The sequence below is a fragment of the Phocoena phocoena genome, chromosome 10 (genome assembly GCF_963924675.1).
Source record: "Phocoena phocoena chromosome 10, mPhoPho1.1, whole genome shotgun sequence".
Taxonomy (NCBI): Eukaryota; Metazoa; Chordata; class Mammalia; order Artiodactyla; family Phocoenidae; genus Phocoena; species Phocoena phocoena.
This window is the reverse complement of record NC_089228.1, coordinates 61812094-61837430: the sequence shown is the minus strand read 5'-3', so window position 1 is coordinate 61837430 and position 25337 is coordinate 61812094. Positions and strand designations below refer to the sequence as shown.

Here is a 25337-nt window from a genome sequence, read left to right as displayed (position 1 = left end):
CCATATGTGTAATCCTACATTTGAATATGACACAGTCTTCCCTTAATAGAAACAGAGTAGGAAAGACATACCTTTTCAAATAAAGGATTTTTCAAGAAATGGCTATCTTTTACATACACACTTCTCAACCCACACACAGATATTCTAGTTTAAAGAGATACCAAAATAGTCACCGTTTTGTTTATGAAGAACACTGACATGCATTAATCTAATTTTATCCTCACAGCTGCAAAGAAATTTTTACAACCCCCAATCACAGCTGTAATCCTTTCCCAAATTCATGATATATTCTGTGCTTCTCCTGGGAAATATGAAATTGATGGTCCATAAGAACATAGATTCTACCCTGCACCTAAGGGAACAAATTTCTAAGAATTATTATATTGTTTGATTTTTCATTTTCATACACACACACAAACACACAATTTCACTAATGAACTGACCACATTTTCATTAAGTCTCTTAAAGGAATTAAGTTAAATACAGTTAAATGGAATAAATACTATCACCAGAGCTCCATTTTATATAATACGTAAAGCAGATCATTTTTATCCACCTGAACGGTTTCTTCTTTCCCAGAGTATTTTCCAATTTGGGTTTGCCCACTGATGAACATCCCTAAAACTGGATGTAAGGGCTTGTTTTCAATTTGTTGATCATCAATATACAGAGTTACATCTTGTTCGGTTACTAAGAGACGAATTTGATGCCAGCCTTCATCAAATAATGTCTGTAGGAAGAAAATACAGCAGATTCATAAATAGAGTTCCAAACAATCTTTTCGTTTCTTTGTTTCTATTCTGTTGTCATCAAGTGTAAATCCATACCACCCAGATTGATCGTATCATATTCTAACTCACCCTGACCCAAGCTGGGTCTCAAAGGCCACCCAGCAATTATTTTAATCCCTAGCTGCATTTCCATTTCACATCTCAAAGTGGCTGTACCAAAGTATTTACTGAAACAACTCCCTCAAGGTCACAGATAAGTTCCTAATGTCCCAATCCAAGTGGCTTCTTTCATTCCCTCATTTTATTTACTTCATGGCAACTGTGGACCCTGTAACTAGTCCATCCGCATTGATGGTCTCAGCTTCCGTGATTCAAACCATCTTGATCACCTTCATTCTTTCTTCTACAACTGTCCATTCTCTATCTCTTTGAGGGTTCATTTTCCTAAACCTGCCTTTTAATGAGGGCATTCCCCACAGGTCGGTCCTTGACCTTTTCCATTCTCCCCTTGATGATCTCATTCATTCCAACAGTTCAGTTATAACTTTTATGGAATATCTCCCATATCCACATTGACAGCCTGGACCTCCTTCTCACATATGGTACCTATAATTCTAACATTGGCTAGAATAATTTTGCCAGGAGTTTCACAATCAGTCTGACAGAGTATGTAACAAAATGAACTTGAACTATCCCCCAAACTTTCTTCCTCTCCCGATTTCCCAGGGATAATAGTATCCTCAGTTTCTAAACCATACAAGTGCCTTTACCTCTTTCCCCTTCCCTCAGTTGCCATAACAAATAGATGCAAAATTCTACCAAGGATGTGTCTTAAACATGACTCAAATTCACTTCTCCATTGCCATAATTTAGACTCATAGATGTCTTGTTTTATTTGAATAATTTTCAAACACATCTCAATCCCTATCCCTTCCCTCTCCAAGCCAACCTTCTTACCTCTACTAGAATTAATATTATTAATTTCTGTATTCCTAGGACCTAGTCCAATTCCAGGAAAGAGTCAAAAGTATTCGTTACAAAAGAAGAAGGGAAAGAAGGAGAGGAGAGAGCTACTTTGACCATGACACGCCTGTGATCAAGACCTTTTGATGGAATCCCGTCATCCACTGATTGAAATGCAAAACCCTTTGTACGGTTCCCACGTCCATGCAAACTGAGTTTATACCTTTCTAGCTTTTGCTTTCATGTATCTTATACTCCAAACACAGGGGGCACCACGTTCTAGTCTATAAATAAAAACCCTGCATTTCACCACACATGACTACTCAATAATGAAACATTGACTTCCATGTCCTTCTCTCTCTCCAACCTAATCCTGTACATCCTTCATCCTACATTCCAAAAACCATCTCATTTATGAAGACTGGCCCACATTTTGTATTAGAATCCACATTTCCTTCCACAGTAAACTAACTTTTTGTACTTCTTTTAGATACCAGAAGCACTGAATATCCCATTATAAATAAATTCCTTGAAGATTAGAAACATGCCTTATTCATTTGTCATTTCTTACAGAACCTAGCACATTGCCTTTAATGAAAATAGTAGACAACAATTTTTTTTAAAATGTATTCTGCTTACCAAATGAAGAAATTGGATAAATGCATAATTTCATGTACAGCCTTGTATATTTCCTAAATTATATAATGTACAATTTGACTATCATAATTACAGTAATAATCAAAATGTAATTGATTTTATCATGGCATCTATATTCTGAACACATTTGACTTGAAAAATACACTTTTAGCTTATGAATTTTATTAAATATATGCTCCTCTTGGGAATATAAGCTGTCATCCAAATAAGTGTGAATTCTGTACGTATTTCCTACCTGTAGTTAATGTTCTGACAAATATGAATTTATCTCAATATCCTGTAGGACATGGCAGTACAAAATAGACAAACACAGACTTTGAAAGTGACCAGACCTAAATTAAATTCCTGATGTCACCACTTACTAGCCATGTTACTTGGAAAGAGAATTTAATATCCTTGAACTTTGGTATTTTATCTTTAAAGTGAGGGCAATAGCTTCTTCCTTGGGTGATTATTATAATTAAATGTTCCTGGCACCTAGAAGCAGGTATTCAAAAATGTTAGTTCCTGCACCCCTTAATCTCATATGAATTAAAAAACAAATTTTCACTAAAAATAGAGTTGCCATATATGATCCAGAAATCCCACTCCTGGACATATATCTGGACAAAACTATAATTCAAAAAGGTACATGCACCCCTATGTTCCTAGCAGCACTATTTACAATAGCCAAGACATGGATGCAACCTAAATATCCATCGACAGATGAATGGATAGAGACGATGTGGTACATATATACAATAGAATATTACTCAGCCATAAAAAAGAACAAAATAATGCCATTTGCAGCAACATGGATGGACCTAGAGATTATCATACTAAGTGAACTAAATAAGACAGAGAAGGACAAATATCATACGATATCACTCATATGTGGAATCTAAAATATGACACAAATGAAATTATCTACGAAACAGAAACAGACTCACAGACACAGAGACCAGAACTGTGCTTGCCAAGGGGAAAGGGGGGTGGGAAAGGGATGGGCTGGGAGTTTGGGATTAGTAAATACAAACTATTATGTATAGAATGGATAAACAACAAGGTCCTACTGTATAGCACAGGGAACTGTATTCAATATCCTGTGATAAACCACAATGGAAAAGAATATGAAAAAGAATACGTATATATATGTATAACTGAATCAGTTTTCTGTACAGCAGAAATTAACACCACATTGTAACTCAACTCTACTTCAATTAAAAAAGAAACAAATATTCTTCCTTTGTTCCTTTTAGTCAACGAAGCAAAATTAAAATATGAAATCAATATTTTTTCAGTCACGTTCAAATTATGGCTCTCCTCTCCCAAAACACACAAACCTGATGGTCATTCCCCGTGAATACCATAATCATACCCAAGCATCTTTACCTTAACTCGAGGGTCAGCAAAGTTGACCAGTTGTGAGCCATTAATGATGCTGGTTGTTGTAAATAATAAAGTTTTATCCACTCCATTTAAGGTAACTGCTATTTGTGGCCTTCCGTCAATGGTTAAAATTCTCCATAAATCCCACACTTTCTTGACCTTAAATCTCTGAGTGGAGACAAATACATATGATGGAGGAAGACCTTCTGGGAAAACGTTGCTGGAAAAAGAAGAACATGTATGAGCTTAAAGAATTCTCAACATGTCTACAGAAACATCAAGAAAACACTGTATCAACACATAACGTTTACCTTGTGAGTTCTGATAAATCAACTTTTGATGTCACTTCATATCCTTTTATCCTTGTTGGTGAAAGCTGAATTCTTTTCTTAGCCTTTTTCTTTACACCCAAGCCTAAAAGAATATCAAACCCCTTCTCATCACGAGCTGCCACTGGAATTCGTGTTGGACAGACAGATTCTATAAAGCAAAAGCAAAAGGGGTAGAAGTTGATTAATCATGGGTTACTTCAACAAAAAGAAAATCAAGGGAGGAATATTAAAGAACATAGAATTATAAAATTTCTATATGCACACATATGTATGTAAATGCATTTCTGAGAAAACACGTGGGAGTGTATTTGGTATTTGAGAATGAAGTCTCAATTGCCTTCTTTCTCCCTAAAAGGGGATGAAAAAAACCAGAAATGTAAAAGGCACATTTGTTCATGGATTGTTTTAAGGGCAACACTATGCTGAAATTTACACTTCACTATTTTGAATATGAGGCAACCTAACACCTGGCCAGTAGGAGAGGGCTGGAGCAGGACTCGTGATTCTCATCCAAGATTTGCTGGTAGTCACGCACCCTTGAATAATGCTCTTAAATTTCTTGGATCTAGGAGATGAATTCTGATTGCTTTCTTGCATTCCCAGCATTTGAGGGGTAAGAAATGTGTGTTGTTCCCAATGTTCTTTCCAGATCTAGCAGTTTATAATCCTACAGTTCAAATATCTTGGTTCTCTCACTCTGGAAAAAACTTAACTGTACATTTTTTCTGTTCATGGAAATTCTTCAAATGGGCCTATTATCTCATCTATGATTAATCAGATTATATATTATATTAATCACATTTATAAATGAATAAAGACTTTTTCCTTAAGAAGAATCATTAAGGTTTGCATTATACAGTCATTTTTTAAAATTTAATTTTATATTTTTATACAGCAGGTTCTTATTAGTTATACAGTCATTTATATAAATTATAAAAATGTGATACGCTTTTCAATTCTCTGGGAAACCAGTGTCTCAAATTATGTGGAAAATTCTGTTTGGTTGCAATGCTATTAAACTGTCATACTGTAGGAATGTTGCAGTATTTTCAGATTCTTCCAAGGCCATCGTATAACATACACATTGAGCCTGACTGCTTATATTTTATAGAGCAGCTAAGAGACTAAAAGAACAAACTCCACTAAAGGTACTTTAAGATAATCACTCTCTTACAAAACATTAAGAAAAGGGAAAAGTATCATACTTATAAAACAGTAAAAAGTAAAGAGATGAATTTTATTAGCCCAATAATACTGTCATAACTTGTACCATAGACTATTAGAAATTAAATAAAGGTTTGATATAAATAAAATTAGCTGTATTCCTGGGAAGGGAGGGGCATTTTTCCTCTTCAGGTCTGAGGATGCTGAGTTTTTGTTTGTTTGTTTTTTAAGTAGCTTTACTGAGGTAAATTGATACTCAGTAAACTAAACATAAAGTTTACCATGTGATTAGTTTTGACATATGTATACACCTGTAAAACCATCACCACCGACAAGACAACGAACATATGCATCACCCCCAAAAGTTTCCTCATGTTCATTGCAATCTCTGTCTGTCACCATTCACTACCCCACTCCCATCCCCATTCTCAGGCACCACTGATATGCTTTCTGTCACTACAAATAAGTTTGAATTTCGTATAGTTCTATAAAAAATGGACGCATATTGTATGTACTCCTTCTTGTCTGGCTTCTTTCATTCAGCATGATTATTTTAGATCCACTCTGGTTGTGTGTTTCAGTAGTTCATTCTTTTTTGCTGCTGATTAGAAGTCCATTGTATGGATATATCACAATTTATCTGTATACTTATTGATGGACATTTGAAACATTAATATTGGAAATAAAATAAAGGTTTGATATAAATAAAAGTAGATGTGTTCCTGGGAAAGGAGGGGTATTTTCATCTTCAGGTCTGAGGATGCTGAATTTTGAAGGGACCTATTCAATCACATTCTTCTTCCTCTGGGAAGCTTAGAGCTAACTGATGGGAAGATACAGGAACCAGGCAAACAGAAGATGCTGGTTAGAGGCGTGATCCAGTGAGTCTGATGAGACTGTACACTGTAATTAACCACTCCCACCTGGCAGCCCAGCAGGGCTGATTCAATCCCCACCCACCTCAGGAGCAGGACTGCCTGTTAAGTTCACATATGATCTAAAGAGGAAAGGGAACACCAGCTCCACAGACCTGCTGATCCAAAGGGAAGAACATCTAAGGCACTTCGCCAGCTAGGACCAGCTTCTTTGATCAAACTCCCTTATCCGAAAATGCCTCTTCTCATCAGTGGTAAAGAGTGAAAGAAGGTGGGGAGAGATCAGAAAAGTCAATCTATATACTCATTGCAGCATCGGTTTTAATTTTGAAGAATGAGAACCAAAAAGAAATTGCCTGAGTCAAGAAAAAAGCCAATTCAGGTGAATTTTGAGCAGAAGAGTGACAAATCAGACTTCACTATTAAACCATCTTTGCATTTTGAAATAATCCCTATTCTGACAAATATTATTCCTTTACTACATTACTGGACTAGTGTTTTATTTAGCAAACCTTTTCATCTCTACTTAAAACTGAGATTTGTTATAATTTTAAAACTTTTTAATATAAAATCAAGATGACTTATTAAAAAAAAGTCAGTCCGGCTGAAGTCCCTCCACATGAAAACATAAGAAGCAGAAAGTAAGTGTCCCAATAATACTGTATGACTGAGTTGAAATCATAAATCAATAAACTAAATTAAATTTTTCCTGTCATTATGATGCACGGTTTGTTTCTAGCAGGGGGCAGGGTAATATAGAACAATAGGAGGCCTCACTTCAAATGCACTTGATTTAAAACTGCAAAAGAAAGAAGTTCAGCTGAAAAGAAAATGTGTTAAACATGACATCACATAAATATTCAGATTTGAATTGCTCCTCTGATTTGCTTTACAAAAGAGAAGTTATAAGATGGTAAACAAAGAGCTCCAACTGAAGACCAGAATCTGAGGTTTAGACCTCAGCCTCTCTCTTAACCTCTCGTGAACCTCTGGCTTCTCATCTGTGACATGAGAATAATGATCTCCTTCACAGGGATTTTTTTGGGATCAAATGTGATGAAGTATGTAAAAATGCTTTGTAACTTCAAAATAGCATGCAAGTGGGGGGGATAAAGCAAGTATTGTGTTCATCCTTTTTCTTTAATCAAATTTTTGCACTGTATTCTAATCCCCAGAATTGTATAGGAAACAGTGTGGCATGGTTCGTGAAATCAGGAATGTAAATTAACAATCACGTTACAGCCACATTTTCATTACCACTTAGTACATCTCATTAGGAGAAATGTATTTAGATAATTATATTTTCCTTTTTTTTTTTTGGCTTTCAATTTTTTTAAATTGTAAAATATACATAACATAATTTACCATTTTGACTATTTTTAAGTGTAAAATTCATTGCCATTAACTACATTCAAATGTTGTATAACCATCACCACTATTTCCAGAAAAGTTTTATTATTCAGAAACAGAAACTTTGTACCCATTAGACCATAACTCCCCATTCCTCTCTCCTCTCAGCCTCTGGTACACCCATAGTTTTTTGAAGAAATAATTTTTCTTCCAAATTTGCTCACCTACAAGAATAATAAAATACCCTTACACATGGAAGCTGAAAAGTAAAATGTAGTTAAAATGCTCAAATACAGTTTGTATGTTTGCATATACCTAGCTATAGGAAACAGATAAAAGAAAGTTTCCATATATAAAAAGCTACTTTGATTGCCAACCAACAATTCTTCCACAAACTTCTAGGGAAACAGAGGTCAATAATTAACTTCCTTATTGTGTAGGAAAAAAGAAATCTATGTATAACTATACAAACACATACAGAGAGGGGAATGGATACTGGAATTAAAAACTGGAACTTGGAAGCTGTCATTTTAAGTACCAGGAAAATCAAATGCTAAGAGAGAGTCAGTTGGGACTTGCTATAACACATACAACAGGTAAGTAGAACAATCTAGATAAAGCAAGTTAGTTTAAAGGAGTGCATTCAGGAGCAAGAACCAAAAGAAAAACCTCAAAGCCTTAAGTTCACAAATGGTTTCCTACACAGACTACACAGTTACAATTTTATTTGACTCTAATACGTTCAGAGAGTATTCAGAAAAGGAACACTTTCTGGGGTGGAGCACACATTAGTCCACTTATTTTAAACACTGGGGTCCAGTAATAATTGCTTTTCTGTTAAATCCCAGGGCTTAGTAGTATAAGTAATTCAGTCTTATTAGGATCATAAAAATGTGTTTTATTTAAAATCCTGCCATGGACAAGAACACAAAAACTGTGTATCTCTTGAGTCTAACCAGGGAAATCACATGTGTCTAGCTACAGCTTTCTACTTATAAGTTTATATGATAGGGGGACTATCACATTAATTAATAATGAACACATTATTCCAGATCACACCTAGCCTAGTTTATAAGTGCCTACTTAATCCAATTGCAAGATTGTTTGTAAGTCCACCCTCTGCAGAAGTCACATATTTTAACTGACAACTGGGAATTTTATAAGGAGATTTGTGGTCAGAGACCAAAAGTAATTTTAGTGATCCAGACCCGATAATCCAATAAAACATAGTTGTCTACAGTGCCCCTGGTACAGTTTAGGTCTGTGCAAGCCAGCTTCTTTAAACTTTCCTGGATTGAACTTGGTTTTAATGGTAAGGCAAACGTGAGTATAGGTGCCAAAGATAGACAATCCTCAATGGCATGCAGTGGCAATTTAAAACATTTGCCTTCCTGAAGGTCTATTATATCACCATGGACTTTAACATCATGTACAAATTTATAAAAAAGGAGGCACATTCACCAAGATTGTGATAACTTAGACTCCATCCCATCATATTGGAAATACACTAAAATAACAATAGCAAATCTGAAACAAATTATCCAAGCAGAAATTCTCTTACTAAAGCCCATGTTCACAAAGTTTCTTTTCTCATCACATGACTGAATGATCTCATTCTCTTTTACCAGCAAGTAATCCCACTGTCCTGAAATATAGGTTGATTTAGAATCCTTCATCAGAGGAAGATGTCTGCCAAACATGGCTGACAGTGGGACATAGTAAGTGTAGATTTTTATAACACTCCTTTCAGTGGTGAGTCAATGGAATCAATAAACTCCAATTAGCCTTAAGTACAACTTATGCACAAACCAGAAAAGTCAAAATCTTTTTCACCAGTAAGTAGCCTCACCAACATAGAAGATATTATTTTTCAACACTAAGAAAAAAATATAAGAAATGGAAACGCATCCTTGCCTTAAAAAATAGCTAAGGAGAATACAATTTTAAAGGCTTACAAAATTACAGAATAACTCATCTGGTTTTGCCATTTTTCATTGTAAAGCCATTGATTATGTAATGAAATGCTTTCTTTTTTGGCTGCATTGGGTCTTCGTTGCTGCGCGTGGGCTTTCTCTAGTTGCGGTGAGCGAGGGCTACTCTTCATTGTGGTGTGCGGGCTTCTCATTGCAGTGGCTTCACTTATTGTGGAGCACGGGCTCTAGGCACACGGGCTTCGGTAATTGCAGCATATGGGCTCAGTAGTTGTGGCACACGGGCTTAGTTGCTCTGTGGCATGTGGGATCTTCACAGACTAGGGCTCGAACCCATGTCCCATGCACTGGCAGGTGGATTCTTAACCACTGTGCCACCAAGGAAGTCTGAAATGTTTCTAAGTTATTTTTTCCTCTGATCAAATACTATAGATGAAGAAAGGTAGTGTGTCTTGCCTTTACACGTATCCAGACAATAGTCTGTGTCCAATTCCTGTAACTCATTCTTTACTCCTTTTCTTTTCCATTTTTAATTTGAATTGGAAGAACTTTTGTCAGATATTACATTTATGCATCATTTTAACATACAAACTCTATTTTTTTAAACAAACATAGATGCATCCTAACATGTTCCTCTGATGCTCTAATATCTAGCATACTGATATTAACATTCATTAGATGTGGTCTCTCTCACTGACAGGGCTAGCCTTCATAACCAGTAGGATATTGTAGAAATGAAGGGGTGTGGCTTCCAAGTCTAGACCATGAAAGACGCTGCAGCCCCCCCCCCCCTTGCTCTCTTGGACCACTCACTTCAGGGGAAACCAGCTGCCATGTTGCAAGGATGCTCCAGCAGCAACTTGGAGACGTCCATGTGACCAGGAACTGAAACCTCCTGCCAATAGCCAGCACTGACTCACCAATCTTGTGAGTGAGTCACCTTAGAAGCAGACCCTCTAGCCCCAGTCATGCCTTCAGCGGTCTGCTGCCTCAACTGACATCTTGACTGCAATTCCTTGGGAGAACCTGAATCAGGACTATTCAACCCAGCTTCACCCATGTCCCTGATCCACAGGAACTGTATGAGATAATAAATGTTACTATTATTTAAACTGCAAAAAAATAAAATGAGATAAAATAAGGTCTCTATCACCAAGGTTGGAGTCAGCCACTTAGCCTAAGATTTCACTTCAAGAAAGTGATGTTGACAAAGTCAGGAACCAAACCTGGATCTCGTTCTGACTCCAGAGATTGGGCTGGACCACCGTATTCATACGGCCTCAGGTTGAAAGAAAAAACATTCTAGTGCTTTACTTTAATAGACATTGTGCTTACTGAATTTTTTTAACTTTTTTATTAAGATACAACCTACATTCAGTAAAATGACTTAATCTCAAGTATACAATAGTTCAATTGCCACACATGCCTACACTCACATAGCTAGCCTCAGACAAGACACAGAATCTAACACCTTGAAAGCAACCTCATGATCCTTCACAGAGGATAACCACCACCACCAGAAGCCCCCACTGTTATGATTTCTGTCCCCATGGATTAATTTAGTTTTGTCTGTTCTTGAACTTAATATAAATGAACAATGCAGTATCTTTTTTTAAAATTTGACTTCTCTTGCTCAACATAATGCCTGTGGATGTATCCGTGGTTTTGCACATAAGAGTGATGTGGTTTTTGTTGATGGTATTGCTGTGTAGTATTCTACTATGTGAATTATACTATGATGTGCTTATATCCATTTTTCTGTGGGCAATCATTTGAGTTGTTTCCAGCTTGGGATTATTTTAAATAAAACTGCTATGAACATTCTTGAATAGTCTTTTGGTGAACATATGAACTTATTTCTCGTAGTTAAATATCTAGGATAGAATTACTGTTTCATAAGATAGCAGTACATTTGTCCTAATAGATAATGTCAAAGACTTTCCCAAAGTGGTTGTACCAATTTTCACTCCTACTGGCATGCCAACTGTTACTTAAAAAGATTGAAGCTGTTATGAGCATAAAATAGGTAATTAGGTGATAGCTATTATACATCATATTTTAGAGAGAGAGAAAGGATGGGAGAATGAGCATTTTATACAAGCTTTAAATATTCCTAAGAAATTTATTGTGAATGTTTTCTTGTTTATTCCTTTCCTAGAAATAATTAACTTATACAGCTGCATCTAGATCCAATCATAAACACTGAGAGAAAAGTCTGTATGCTATAATTTGTATATTTTCTGAATCATGCCATAGTCATCCTACTTTTCCAATTTAATACCCAAACATTGCTTTGCACATAAAATATAAACATATCATATTCCTTTGTTTGAAACATAGCTCTAGCCTCTCTAATTAAATGAATGGAAAATTCATATTTTTGGATATACTACAAGCCCTTGACAATGTAGGTTGTCACCAATTCAGATTAGATTTAAATTCTTTTAATCTACAGATAGAATACAAAGTTATTCCCCTGAATATTCTATGAGGTTTAATGAAATATTATACTCCATCATATCCCATCTGCCAAACTTCACCCCACCTCCCACCTCTCATTTTTTCATGCCCCATCTCTGTGGTTGTGAATTCAAGCATATGTGTACCAATAGTGGAGAGGCAGAAGGGAAGGATATGAGTTTCATGTGAGGGCAGACAAGTTAATCACATACATGTTGTGAAATCATGTAAGCTAAAATACTCACTACCTCCAAAAACAACTCAGTTGTCCTGGCCATGGCACCTGATATGTGTACCTTTACCTTTTTTTGTCTTCTACTGAAATGGAAGTTAAACTGAGTAGGGTAGAGTAATATACCAGGCCATTATTACAAAGTATTATAAAGTATTATAAGACTTAAATTAGATAATCAAATTATCCAGCAATCACCAAGCAAAGAGTCATAGAAAATACGAATAATTTTCGGTGAGAGAAAAAGAAATTCAGAAGTCGTGAACATCATTCCAAGTTAAAGTGCATCATGGTGGAAAGCACTGGAGGGAAAAAAAGTCACCAAGTTTTTGGAATGAAAGACACCAAAGTTCCACTTGGGCAAGTGGTATCCCTCTCTCACTCTCTGACTCTCTCTCTCTCTCTCTCTCTATCTATCTATCTCTCTCTCTCTATCTCTATCTCTTTATCTTTCTCTCTGTCTCTCAAGATATGGCTACATTTGCACAGCTAATTGCTAATTCTGACCTCTGGTCCCTCTTGAGTGAACACCATATACTCTTTTAAGAAATAGATAAGTTTCCTGCTTCATCAAAAAGTCAAGATAGTGGAAAATGGAACAGTAAGAATACACAGGCAGTTTTCCAGGACCTGCTCTTTTAACTACCCACACCTGTGCACAGGCAAGTTCAGCTCACCTGAATCAAACTATGGGCCTTGAAACCACATCATTCAAGCCACAAGCTGTTGGAAGCCCTTGAAGACACCTAAGGAAAGTATCTTCCAGAGAACAAGGGGAAATTACTTTCTTTTCCCTCCTCATTCTGTTGCACCAAGCCCATGCCTGGTTGACTCATAAAAAGAACAGAGGAGTGAAGTCAGCAAGATGGCAGAATAGAAAGTCCCAACCCACATTCTCCCACTGAAACACAGATTGGACCAAAATACCTTTGTGAGATTCTGGTTAGGAAGCTGAAGTTCCCCAGGTAAGCACAAAGCCAAGAACAGCCTCAATGAAACAGGTAATTAAGAATAATTTTACCTTACCCACATCAGTCCCTCTCCAAGCTGACACAAATAAGTGCAAGGAGAGATGCCCTAGCTTATAATGACTCCCTCAGGAGGGAAAAAGAAAAGTGGAGCATGCATCCAATGCTCCAGCTTTCAGCTTGTCTTGCCTCATTTGCAGCACTGAAGGAGCTAGAATCATTTGGATACCTGTGTACTGCTCAGAACAAATAAAAGTGGGAGGGTGGCTTGTTGTGGCTGGCATGGCTCAGCATGATCAGGAGAAGACACACAACCTGACACTTCTCCCTCAGAAAGAGAAAAGAGTGGAGCATGTATTCAGCATTCTAGATTTTCAAAGGGCTGCCTGAAGAACTGATACTGGTCTTGCCTGACTAAGGGTGCTGACAGGGAACCAGCATACCTGGACACCTGATGGCCACTGAGAACAAAAGAGTGGGTGGGAAACTTGTGGTTAGAGAACTAGAGAACTTGAAGTATTACAGACAGACACCAAAGGGACAGATACCAAAGGGAGTGAAAGATTATGAGCTCCTGAAAAAGAAACCAGTCTCTCTAATTAATGAATTGCTCACACAATTCCAGAGAAATCACATCCCTCCAAAAAAGGTTTCAGAATCTCTAGCCAGAGTGATTGCTGAGGGATTTCCCCTGTGCAAAGCCAGTTGGTAAAGACTGGGAGAGGTATCGGTTTTTTCAAATGTGTGAATCTTGAAACAAACTATGAGGTACATGACCCAATCAAAGGAACAAGATAACTCTCCACATACTGACCCTAAAGAAAGGGAGGTGTATTATCTGACAAAGAATTCAAAATAGACATCATAGGATGTTCTATGAGCTCAAGAAAATGATGCATCAACAAAGTGAGAAAAAAGACAGAAAATGTAAAGGAGAACCAAACAGAAATTTTTGGAACAGAAAATAATAATTGAACTGGAAAATTGACTAGAGGGGTTCAAAATCAGCCTTGATCAAGTAGAAGAAAGAATCAGCAGACTTGAAGGCATGTCCTTTGAAATTATCCAGGCAAAATTTTAAAGAATGACAAAGACTGAAGAAAGCCTAAATGTCTTATGCCCACCATCAAGTAGACCAATATATAGATTATGGGAGCTGCAGAAGAAGAAGAAAGAAAGAAGCAAGCTTGTTTAAAGAAATAATAGCCAAAAACTTTTCAAATTTAGGAAAGGAAATGGACATCCAGATTAAAGAACTCAAAGATATCCACATCAAGACACATTACAATCAAATTGTCGAAAACCAAAGACAAAGAGAGAACTTTGAAAGCAGCAAGACAAAAGCAACTCATTATGCACAGGGCACCCCATGACACAACCACCAGATTTCTGAGTAGAAATCTCACAGGTCACAGGGGAAAGGGATAATATATTCAAAGTGCTCAAAGAAAAAAAACTGCCAACCAAAAATACTATATCTGGCAAAACTGTCCTTCAAAATAGAAAGAGAAATAAATACTTTCCCAGATTTAAAAAAGATGAGGAAGTTTATTACCACTAGACCTGCCTTATAAGAAATACTAAGGAAGTCCTTCAAATTGAAAGGAAAGAATATTAAACAGCAACACAGAAGCACTGGAAAGTATAAAACTTGCTGATAAAAGTAAATATATAGACAAACTCAGAATACTGTAATACTGTAACAGTGGTATTTAAATCACTTTTAATTCTGATACAGAAGTTAAAAGACTAAAGTATAAACTATAACTGTGAAATTGTATTAATGAATACACAATATAAGAGGATGTAATTTGTGGTGTCAATAAAAAAGTGTAAAGAGGGCAGGAATAAGCAAAAATACGGAGCATTTGAAGTTATCAACTTAAAATAGATTGATATAACTATATGATGTTTTATGTAACCCCCATGGTAACCACAAAGAAAATACCTATAGAAAATATGCAAAAGTATATTTAAAAGGAAACAAAGCATGTCACTACAAAAAAATCAATGAAACACAGAAGACAGCAAGAGAGAAAAGAGCGATTAAAAAAAAGCTGAGTCAGAAAACAATAAATGACAGTATTAAATCCTTCCTTATCAGTAATTACTTCAGATGTGAATTGATTAAAATCCCCAATAAAAGGCATAGAGTAGCTAAGTGGACTTAAAATAAACAACAAGATCTATACTATCTGCAAGAAATTTACTTGAGAATTAAGGACACACACAGGATAAGAGCAAAGGGATGGAATAAGATACTCCATACAAATGCTAACCAAAAGAGAACAAAGGTGGTGACACTTATATTAGTCAAAAACTGTCAAAAGAGACAAAGAAGGACATTATACAATGAAAAATGGTCAATTCGCCAGCAAAACATAACAATTATAAATACATATGCACTCAACATTACAGCACCCAAATATATGAGGCAAACATTGACAAAACTGAAGGGATAAATAGACAGCAACACAATAACAGTAAGGGACTTGAATGCTCCACTTTTAATAATGGATAGAACATCCAGACAGAAGATGTGTCTGCAAACAGATCTGGAAACAGAGAATTTGAACAACACTATAGACCAAATGGATCTAACAGACATATATAGAACAGCGACCCACCACCACTCACCACCACCACAGCAGCAGAATACATATTATTCTCAAGTACAAATGAAACTTCTCCAGGATAGATAACATGTTAGGTCAAAAAAAAAAAAGTCTTAACAAATTTAAGAAGATTGAAACCATACCAGGTATATGTTCCAACCAAAATGGAACGAAACTAGAAATTAATGTCAGGAAGAAAACTGGAAAATTCACAAATATGTGGAAATTAAACAATATGCTCTTGAACAATCATTATGTCAAAGGGGATATTAGAAATTATCTTGAGATAAACAAAAACTAAAACACAGCATACCAAAACTTATGGGATGCTGCAAAAGCAGCAGTAAGAAGGAAATTCATAGCAATAAAAATCTACATTAAAAAATAATAAAGATCTCAAATAGATAGCCTAACTTTACAAGTCAAAGAACTAAGAAAGAACAAACTAAGCTCAAATTAGAAGAAAGACTCTCAGATAAAGAAAGAAATCATTGCACGTCACTTTTAGGCGGTCCTGAAATAAGCAGTGTATTGCAGAATACACCTCCGAGGAAACAGTAGGTCCATGAAGATGAAATAATCTTTGTGGGAACAAAGAGGAGGATAATATTTTGTACATCATGGATCAACCGTCAAAAAAAAATGAATTTGTTAAATAATCAAACACAAATTACATGATTTGAAAAAGCTGCAATACAGCAATGCATTAATTTAGTGCATTAATCATAATCTAATACAGTACAAAAAGTCAAGTGCAAAAAAGCCCATATCTCCCACAAGTACAATTTCAAAAAGTACATTTTAAAAGATGTCTATTGTACAGTGAACGTGCGAACTGAATAGACACAGACATTACTTACATTCTTTTTCTGAGTGTAGATGAAGAAATATTTGGCAAGATTTCGCATTTGATTTTTTTCTTTACAGATCATACATTTCAGCTGAAAGAATTTTTACCCGTTTTCACACAGCAACTCTTTCATGTGTATTTTAAAATTTTTATCTAGAGAGAATGCATTTACCAAAATACAGATCTATAGGAAAAGTCTCTGAAGCAAATATTAAACAGACATATTTAATCAAATCTAAATTTTGGATTAAGATGAATGGTAAGTGGGACTTCCCTGGTGACTCAGTGGTTAAGAATCCACCTGCCAATGCAGGGGACACAGGTTTGAGCCCTGGTCCTGGAAGATCCCACATGCCATGGAGCAACTAAGCGCATGCACCACACTACTGAGCCTGCGCTCTAGAGCCTGCAAGCCACAACTACTGAGCCCATGAGCCACAACTACTGAAGTCCGCGTGCCTAGAGCCTGTGCTTCTCAACAAGAGAAGCTACCGCATCGCAACGAAGAGCAGTCCCTAACCTAACGAAGAGTAGCTCACCGCAATTTGAGAAAGCCCGTGCAACGAAGCAACGAAGACTCAACACAGCCATAAATAAATAAATAAATAAATTTATAAAAAAAGAAAAAAGATGAATGGTAAGTGAAATTTCACCATGAAAATTCTATTTTAATAATGAAATATACCTAGCTTGAAAGCCAAAAATTTCTAACAACATATTAAAAATCTAAATCCCTTTGACCTGTTCAACACAACAAAAGTCAACACAGTCTTACTGTTAGATTCATAAAAAGAATAACTGTAATGACCATTTGTACTTACTTGTTAGTACCTTTTTTAAAGTTTTATTAAAGAAAATGCTTAATCTTCTATGCTTTTTTCTCTTTGTTTTGAAGTAGTTGTTTAATATTTCCATGCATTTTAAAAGAAATAATCCAAAAAGCTTTAAAATGTTTTTCTCTACCATACCTCCCAAATATGAAGAAAATGAAGGAATTAATTTGTTTTCTAAGCCACAATCATTTAGAAATTTTTCTATCAAATGTGAACCAACCTATTTGTATATTATTTTGTAGGCAAACTGGGAAAAAAGTATTTCCATCTACATGAACATTATTTTTAGGTATACAGTATATTAAATACCTATAATATTAAAATTAAAAGATATGAATAAATTATTCTTCCCCCAAAATAATGTGAACACAAGCATGTCTATACACTAATAGGATTAATGTTTACCAAAAACTGGAACTTTCCCATGGGGACCTATCATACACATGAAGTCAGATTTTATGAAATGATATAAACATAATGACTGGTAAGTACTATATTTTCAAATGTTCCCTCATTGCTGGTGGGAGTTTAAGTTTTTCTCATGTGGAATTTTTAACATTTTTCCAAAGTTTTAAAAATGTTAGTAATTTGATCTTTGTTTTCTGAAGAAATGATGACAGATTCCCATTCAGAATTAGGTAGAGGAATATTCACTGTTATTTGTATTAGAAAAACTTAGAAATAAACCAAACATACAAAAATGGAGAAATTAAATAGATTATCTTAAAAGATTGTCCACTATGATATTAAGAGTATTAAAATTATGTACACAATAAGAGTATAAATAATATGAAAATAGAGTATGAAATTATATATACAATATTATCCTTATTTAGGCACATGAATAAACTCTCAGACACACTGAAATCAAAAAAAGAAAAGATTAGGATGAAAAAGACAAAAACTTGTTAATAGGAGCGATATGATCATGTGTGGTTTACATATATTTTAATTATTTAGGTGTTTTATTTTCTACCATCTCCACAATAAACATATTGTAATTGAAAGGAAAACACAAAATATTATATTTCCCAACTGTAGATTTTATAAGAAAGCAATTGTTTCTAAAAACAAAATTTATCCAGAAAAATATAGCACAAAAATGTGTGCTCACCTCATTTCTAACTTAAATAATTTGACATTAAATATAACCATCTTCCCCAGTTCCCAAATGAACAGGTTATACCAAAATGTAAGAAAGCATCATTATTACTGTTTCCACATTATATTAAGGCTTACCTTCACAAAGTTTCTGCTTCATCACCTCCCTTATTTTGGATATTGCAATATAGTCTTCCACATAAAACACGTAAGTAGATGAAGGCTTGTTGGCAATAGCTCTAAGTTCTGCGTCTTCTGTTTCTGAACCAACACCAATGGCGAATAATGTTATTTTACTGTCTCTTGCTGCTTCTGCCACATCCTTGACTTCATCTTGGGATTTACCATCCGTAAGGACTACTGCTATCTTAGTCAGCAATCGTGAAGACTTGGCAAAAAGGTAATCAAGGGCAAACTGGATGGCCTTTCCAGTCTTTGTGTTTCCTCCCAAGTAGTGTATGGACTCCATAGCTGCCATCAAATTCTCTCCTGATTCATGGCTCCCAAGGGGAATCTCCAGGACAGGGTAGTCACTATACTGAACCACTCCAACCTGAATAAACTTCGGTCCTATGTCAAAGTTTTTTGTGATATTGACAAGCCACTTTTTCACTATTTCAAAGTTTTCTGGGCCAACACTGTAAGAGCCATCCAAGATGAAAACTAAATCTGTTGGAGCAGTACGACAACCTAAGTGAAAAAGAAAACCATCAGAGTATATGTGTTACATAAAAAAAAAAAAATTTGAGGTTTTAAATGAATGAATTTTTAATTAACCAGACGGGGAATCCTTTCACATGTATATACATGAAGTCGCCACAATGTATAGTTTAACTATCTTATAATTTTATACGTCAATTATACCTCAATAATGCTGAATTTTTTTAAAAAGATAATAGTAACCAGGTCATAAGAGCTTTGTGAAGATTAACTATGATACACTGCCTAGCTTATGAAAATTCTTTATAAATGAGGGCTATGATTTTTGTTGATATTTTTTAATTAGCTTGTCTTAATTTAAGTATTAATAATTCAGCTTTAAAAATAGGGAATAGGGATTTCCCTGGCAGTCCAGTGGTTAAGACTCTGCACTTCCACTGCAGGGGGCACAGGTTTGATCCCTGGTCCGGGAACTAAGGTCCCACATGCTGTGCCATGTGGCCAAATAAAAAAAAATTAAAATAGGGAATAAAAAATGGATGCTGTATATGAATATGATATCTAGATATCTCTTTGTAGGGGCAGGTATTACTATAAAGCAACATTTTATTGTATTTCTCCACTGAATAAATGAAAACACAAAAAATTTTAATAAATGAATGATTTTCAGCTATAGACTAACATCATTGCTTTAAGTTATCAGTGAAACATGTTTAGTTTAATGCTAACCTGAAATATTTATACAAATTTATGTAAACCAATGAATGGGGGTAAGAAATTAAAAACAAACTTTCTGCTATCTTCAGGACAAAAGTAGCCAGCAAAGATCCACATTCTTGATATAGTTGAGAAAATGTAAATGAACCAAGGTTATGAAAGCAGTCACTCTTGCACTACATGCAAGATGAATGTTTAAAGGTCTGAATGCTCATCTTCAGTCACAAATGTATCCAAAACAATAGCTCGTGTGAAGTGAATCTATGTTCAAGGGCATAAAGCTATTCCTTTCTCTGTAAAGATTCTTGTTTCAAGATACCAGGAAACATGTGATCAGCACATCTTAGAGTTCTACCAGGAAAAAAAAAGACTATCTGTGGTGTAAGTTATACCCAGACAAGTTCTAAGCACTTGTGAAAAGAAAAAAAAAATCTTCTTTGCAGCCACTATGGAAAACAGTAAGGAGGTTCCTCAGAAAACTAAAAATAGAGTTGCCATATGATCTAGCAATCCCACTGGGCATATATCTGGACAAAACTATAATTCAAAAAGATACATGCACCCCTATGTTCATAGCAGCACTATTCACAATAGCCAAGACATGGAAAAAACCTAAATGTCCATCAAAAGATGAATGGATAAAGAAGATGTGGTTCATACATACAATGGAATATTACTCAGCCATTAAAAAGAATAAAATAATGCCATTTGCAGCAACATGGATGGATCTAGAGATTATCATACTAAGTGAAGTAAGTCAGAAGGAGAAAGACAAATACCATATGATATCAGTTATATGTGGAATCTAAAATATGGTACAAATGAGCTTATCTATGAAACAGAAACAGACTCACAGACATAGAGAACAGACCTGTGGTTGCCAAGGGGAAAGGGGCGTGGGGGAGGGATGGGCTGGGAGTTTGTGATAAGTAAATACAAACTATTATGTATAGAATGGATAAACAACAAGGTCCTACTGTATCGCACAGAAAACTATATTCAATATCCTATGATAAACTATAATGGAAAAGAATATAAAAAAGAATGTATACATATTTATAGCTGAATCACTTTGCTGTACAGCAGAAACTATCACAACATTGTAAATCAACTATACTTCAATTAAAAAAAGATTTCCTTAACTCTCTTTTCCACAGTACACAACATGCTTCTAACCCTATCTCATTCTTTCAGTATGTATATATTGAATACCTGTTCTGTCCTTGATATCATGCTAGGTACTGGCTTCAAACATACTTGAGATATCTCAAAAAGCTCCCAGCCTAGTTAAGATGGACAACTGGCTGGTTAGAGAAAGTACAAAGAATTATGAGAACATTGAGGAGAGGGTGGCAACCTAACTATGTCAAGCCAGGGGCAGTGTTGTTGGAAGGCTGAGATCAGAAAGCAGAGTTTTAACCAGGTCAAGAGGATGACATTCTAAGCAGAGGGAGCAGCAAGTGCAAAGGTCCAGAGGTGAGAGACAGACACAGCCCCAAAGACAAACTGGTTTGTTTGGGTAATTCCAATGGTTTTGAAACTGCATTCCTTCTCGGGTAGGACTTGAACCCACGCACACCTCAGACGGGGACTTGAACCCGTGATCCCTGACTAGGAGGGGACTTGAAACCACTGTCTTTGGATTAAAACCACTCACCTGGGGTCAGGACTTACTGAAGCTCAGGTTCTTCTGTCTCCTCACAGAAGAAATTCAGCGTGAGGCAAAGTGGAAGGCAAAGAGTGAGTTTATTGGCATAGGATGCTTGTGAGAGATAAGCGGGCAGGCAAGGGAGCGCAACCCCAGGAACAAAGAGCCCCAGGAACAAAGAGGGCTACATTTTTATAATCAAAGAAAAAGTGGGGAGGGGAGAAGACCACCATCTTCCTCGTCCTTGGGCAGACGTCAAGACTCATATCACTAGTTCCTCCTTTGGCTCTATACGGCCTAACCAGGTCTAACTGCCATGGCACTATTTAAATCATATGTATATTAGCAAAAGGGTGGTGACATATACTAAAATATGGTAATTCATCTCAGGTTTGGGTATAATATCCCCTTTCACCTGGTTTCTTTCCCTTTTCACCTCTATTTCTGTCTTGGTTACACGCAGAAACGCTACTCTGCAAGGACTATTAACTCCCTGACTTCATGTAATAAGATTCAGAGCCCATATCTATTGTCTTGTATTTTAACTATCAGGGTTTGTGGCTTGAGTGTGCCTGGCATTTGGATATACCTGGTCTTCCTTCAAGGTAGGGTAGATTGTTGCTAGGTTACTGGATTCTTTTCTTGAGTGGTCATTAGCTTGCAACGGTCTCCCAAACTCCCTTAAAATTCCCTTTCTGTCTTTAATCCCCTAGTGGGATTTCTAAACTGACTATTTAATTATCCTACTCTATCTCTATCAGTTTGAAGTGGCCAACAGGAAGGAACAGCTGTACTTGCTGGCTTCTTCTCTAACTTCTGCACTCAAAGCAGCCAAAATACTACATGGGACAAGGATCCCATCCATGTCCTTGGACATGATGAGTTAGAAGAGGATGAGGTGAGTCACGGTAATGAGATAGCAAATTTTATATCCTGTGGTTTTATTCAGGTTAATGGTCTCCCTTAAGTAGTGTTTGGATGCCCAATTTAAAGTTATAATAAGGATGGTTTATTTTCTGTATATATTGCAAATAAGATATTATAATTGCAAAGATCGGTATCGGAGAAAAAAATGTTTGGTGACAATTAGTATTTCTGCAACTCCTTGGAGTAAATCAATCAACCAATCTCTCCCTCTCTTCACCTTCCTCACTTCCTCCTTTCCTCTCCTTCCTTTCCATTCTTTTCCTTATCTTTGTCCGCTTGCATATTTGGGATGATGACAAAGCTCCTATGAAGAGGCCTCAGTTTCACCATTATCTCAACTCACCTATCACAGTAACTAGCTGAAGTAAACACTATTGTCAGGTGAACACGTATCACAGTCAAGAAGATACCCCCGCCCAGGAAAAAAAATTGCCAAAACACGGGTTTGTCTCACAAATATAACTGTGATTATGACACCATCTTAAGATGCTATATGACAGATGGTGTCTCAGTGCAGGGGGAGTGAGGGACACTATTCCAACAACCTCTGTCATGGTGACCACTGCCAGACGCCAGGGTAGGGACGGCAAAAATGGGATTCTGCCCAAATGCATATTTTTTAACCCAAGGGAATGAAGTTTTCCTGTTATTTTTGGAAGCTGAACAGGGATGACAGGGTTATGCTTTTATTGGGGTTTCATGAGAGACACAAAAGGACAGGAAAGTTGTGTTTGCAGGACTCTTCGAGGTTGCCCTTCCTCGATGCTATGAGGCTCGTTATTGCCTGGACCTGCAAGTGTTTGTGTATCACCCGATTCAGTGGTTACAAATTCTTACAGGGTTGTTCTTGGCCCTTTCTACCCCTTTCCAGAGCCATGGGGCATATATTTCATAATTGCAAGGTTAGCCAAGAGCATGGACACAAAAGCAAGTACTGCCATTTATAAACTGCAGACAAAATACCACTCCAAGAAACCTCCTCCTCAGAGAGGTGAATCACCAGTGTCATAAGAAGGGAATGCACTGAGGATGAAAAGAAGTGTTCAAATACTAGTTACAGCTCCAACCAGATGTATGACACTATGCAAGGCCCATACATTTTATGCATCTCTTTTCCCACTCAAAAAACAAAGAGTATCTACCCCATAAAGTGCTTGGGTGGATTAAACTATAAAAGGGTTATGCAAACATTATATTTTTTTTTAATTTTAAACCAAGTTGAATCAAATTGTCAAATCATCTGATTTAACTGTTAGAGAAACCATAATTCATTTATAGTTGGGGGTTTATGTTTATGAGTTTTAAAATATGCATATAAGCACACTTTTAAAAAGAAGTAGGCTATCTTTTTAAAAGTAGGATGGCCTACTTCTCTCATGCAAGCTTTCCTACAGGCAATCAGAATAACAGTCACCACTTACTGAATGTCACCATGCTAAATCATTTATATGCATTATCTTATTATCTCTATGAGATAAGCTCATAGGATGGTCCTGATAGCCATCCTATGAAGGAGGTACTTTCTTTATCACCATATTATGAAGCTTATATAAATGGCTGAACATGGACTCAATACCAGAGTGTTTATTCCAAAGCCTGGGTCAATAAAATGCACTATTACCATAGAATTTTCTCAAAATGACTTCTGATAGCTTTTCCTCCTAGTTAATGTGTAACATAGCAATTCATTCATTTTAGGTAATCACAGCATCAAAGACAATAAGAATAAGATCCTTAAAGCCATTGCTAGAGCTCCTCTAATTTGATTTCCACAATCAATTTGTTGATAACAAAAAGACAATGCTGATAGTTCTTACTTGATCTTATTTCCCCATCTTCAGCTAATACAGAATTCTGAAGAAGCAGGACCAAAATTATCCAAAGAAATGTAATATGGTGAGCCATGTTTCTGTTTTTGTTCTAATGTTTTGGTTTTAGGATTCCTAAAAAGAAAGAGAGAAAAAAAAAAAAAAAGAAAGTTAAATATATTAGAAAAATAAGACAAATACCTAACAATCATAAGTTTGAATTTTTAAATTGCAATACCCAGTCAAAGCACAGTTAATTTTTGCTTACCTTAAAATTAACTTATGTGCCCAAAATAGCCACATTTCAAATATATAATACAAGACAACAATGAATGGGAGCTGAGGATGAACGTGATAAGTTTTTAATTCATAATCATCTTGGAAAAGCAAAAACTTTTCTAAAACTTTAAGCTTTGCTCATAATATTTACTAGAATTCCCCTTTTAGCATAGCCTGCAGAGGCCTATCACATTCTTTTTATTATCTCAGTGGTAGCACATATCCTTCTTTTAAATGTGTATTTGCATTTAAGAAACACTCAAAGGGTATCTGGTAAAAAATATCTATAGGATAAAGCTGAATAATAGGATTAAATTTTTAATGGGCTGTATTATAAACATTAAGATCTATTTTATTTAATTCATCAACACTCAGTTATGAGAGTAATATGTTTTCTAAGTTAGTCCAAGGACTTCATTCCTGGTTAGAATGTGGAACATTGCCAAAGACTGTCACTCTCAACAATGAGAACATGTCAAATAAACTATAAAACTATAGGCTTTTAAAACCCAGCAGAAAAGACAGGGTTTAAGAAACCTAAAAGAGCTAAATTCCAAAAGTTATTAATACTTTATAGGACAGAAAAGATTCAAGGCTGCTTTTGTCCCTAGTAGAAAGGGAACCCTGTTCAGGAGGAGGAAGAATTTGCTACAGTACAGAAGCAACCAGTCAAAGCTGGAGTAACATATTAGAATCCCAAGGGGTCCCAGCCTCAGAGCAAGGATGCCCCTAGCCAGCAATTCTTCCCCAGGAGCCTTAACTGGGTACACGGAATAGACAAGTAATACAGAGAATATTGAAAGCAGTATAAAACAGTCTAGAGAGATCCTCTCCTTCCCTCTCCCTGTTCAAGTCCCCAGGGAATTCC

At 36.0% G+C, this 25337-nt stretch overlaps 1 protein-coding gene across 2 annotated transcripts in view; it reads right to left on the bottom strand.

The window, feature by feature from the left end:
• COL21A1 (collagen type XXI alpha 1 chain) overlaps positions 1 to 24287 on the bottom strand; it is a 126061-nt gene extending 101774 nt beyond the window's left edge. For both annotated transcript variants that reach the window (XM_065885361.1, XM_065885363.1), the window contains exons 1-5: positions 24200 to 24287; positions 18569 to 19120; positions 4031 to 4199; positions 3723 to 3939; positions 557 to 730 (exon numbers count right to left, since the gene is read on the bottom strand). In XM_065885361.1, the coding sequence (XP_065741433.1) occupies positions 557 to 730; positions 3723 to 3939; positions 4031 to 4199; positions 18569 to 19120; positions 24200 to 24287 (1200 nt within the window). The remainder of the gene's footprint in view (positions 1 to 556; positions 731 to 3722; positions 3940 to 4030; positions 4200 to 18568; positions 19121 to 24199) is intronic.
• Positions 24288 to 25337: the final 1050 nt, after the last annotated feature.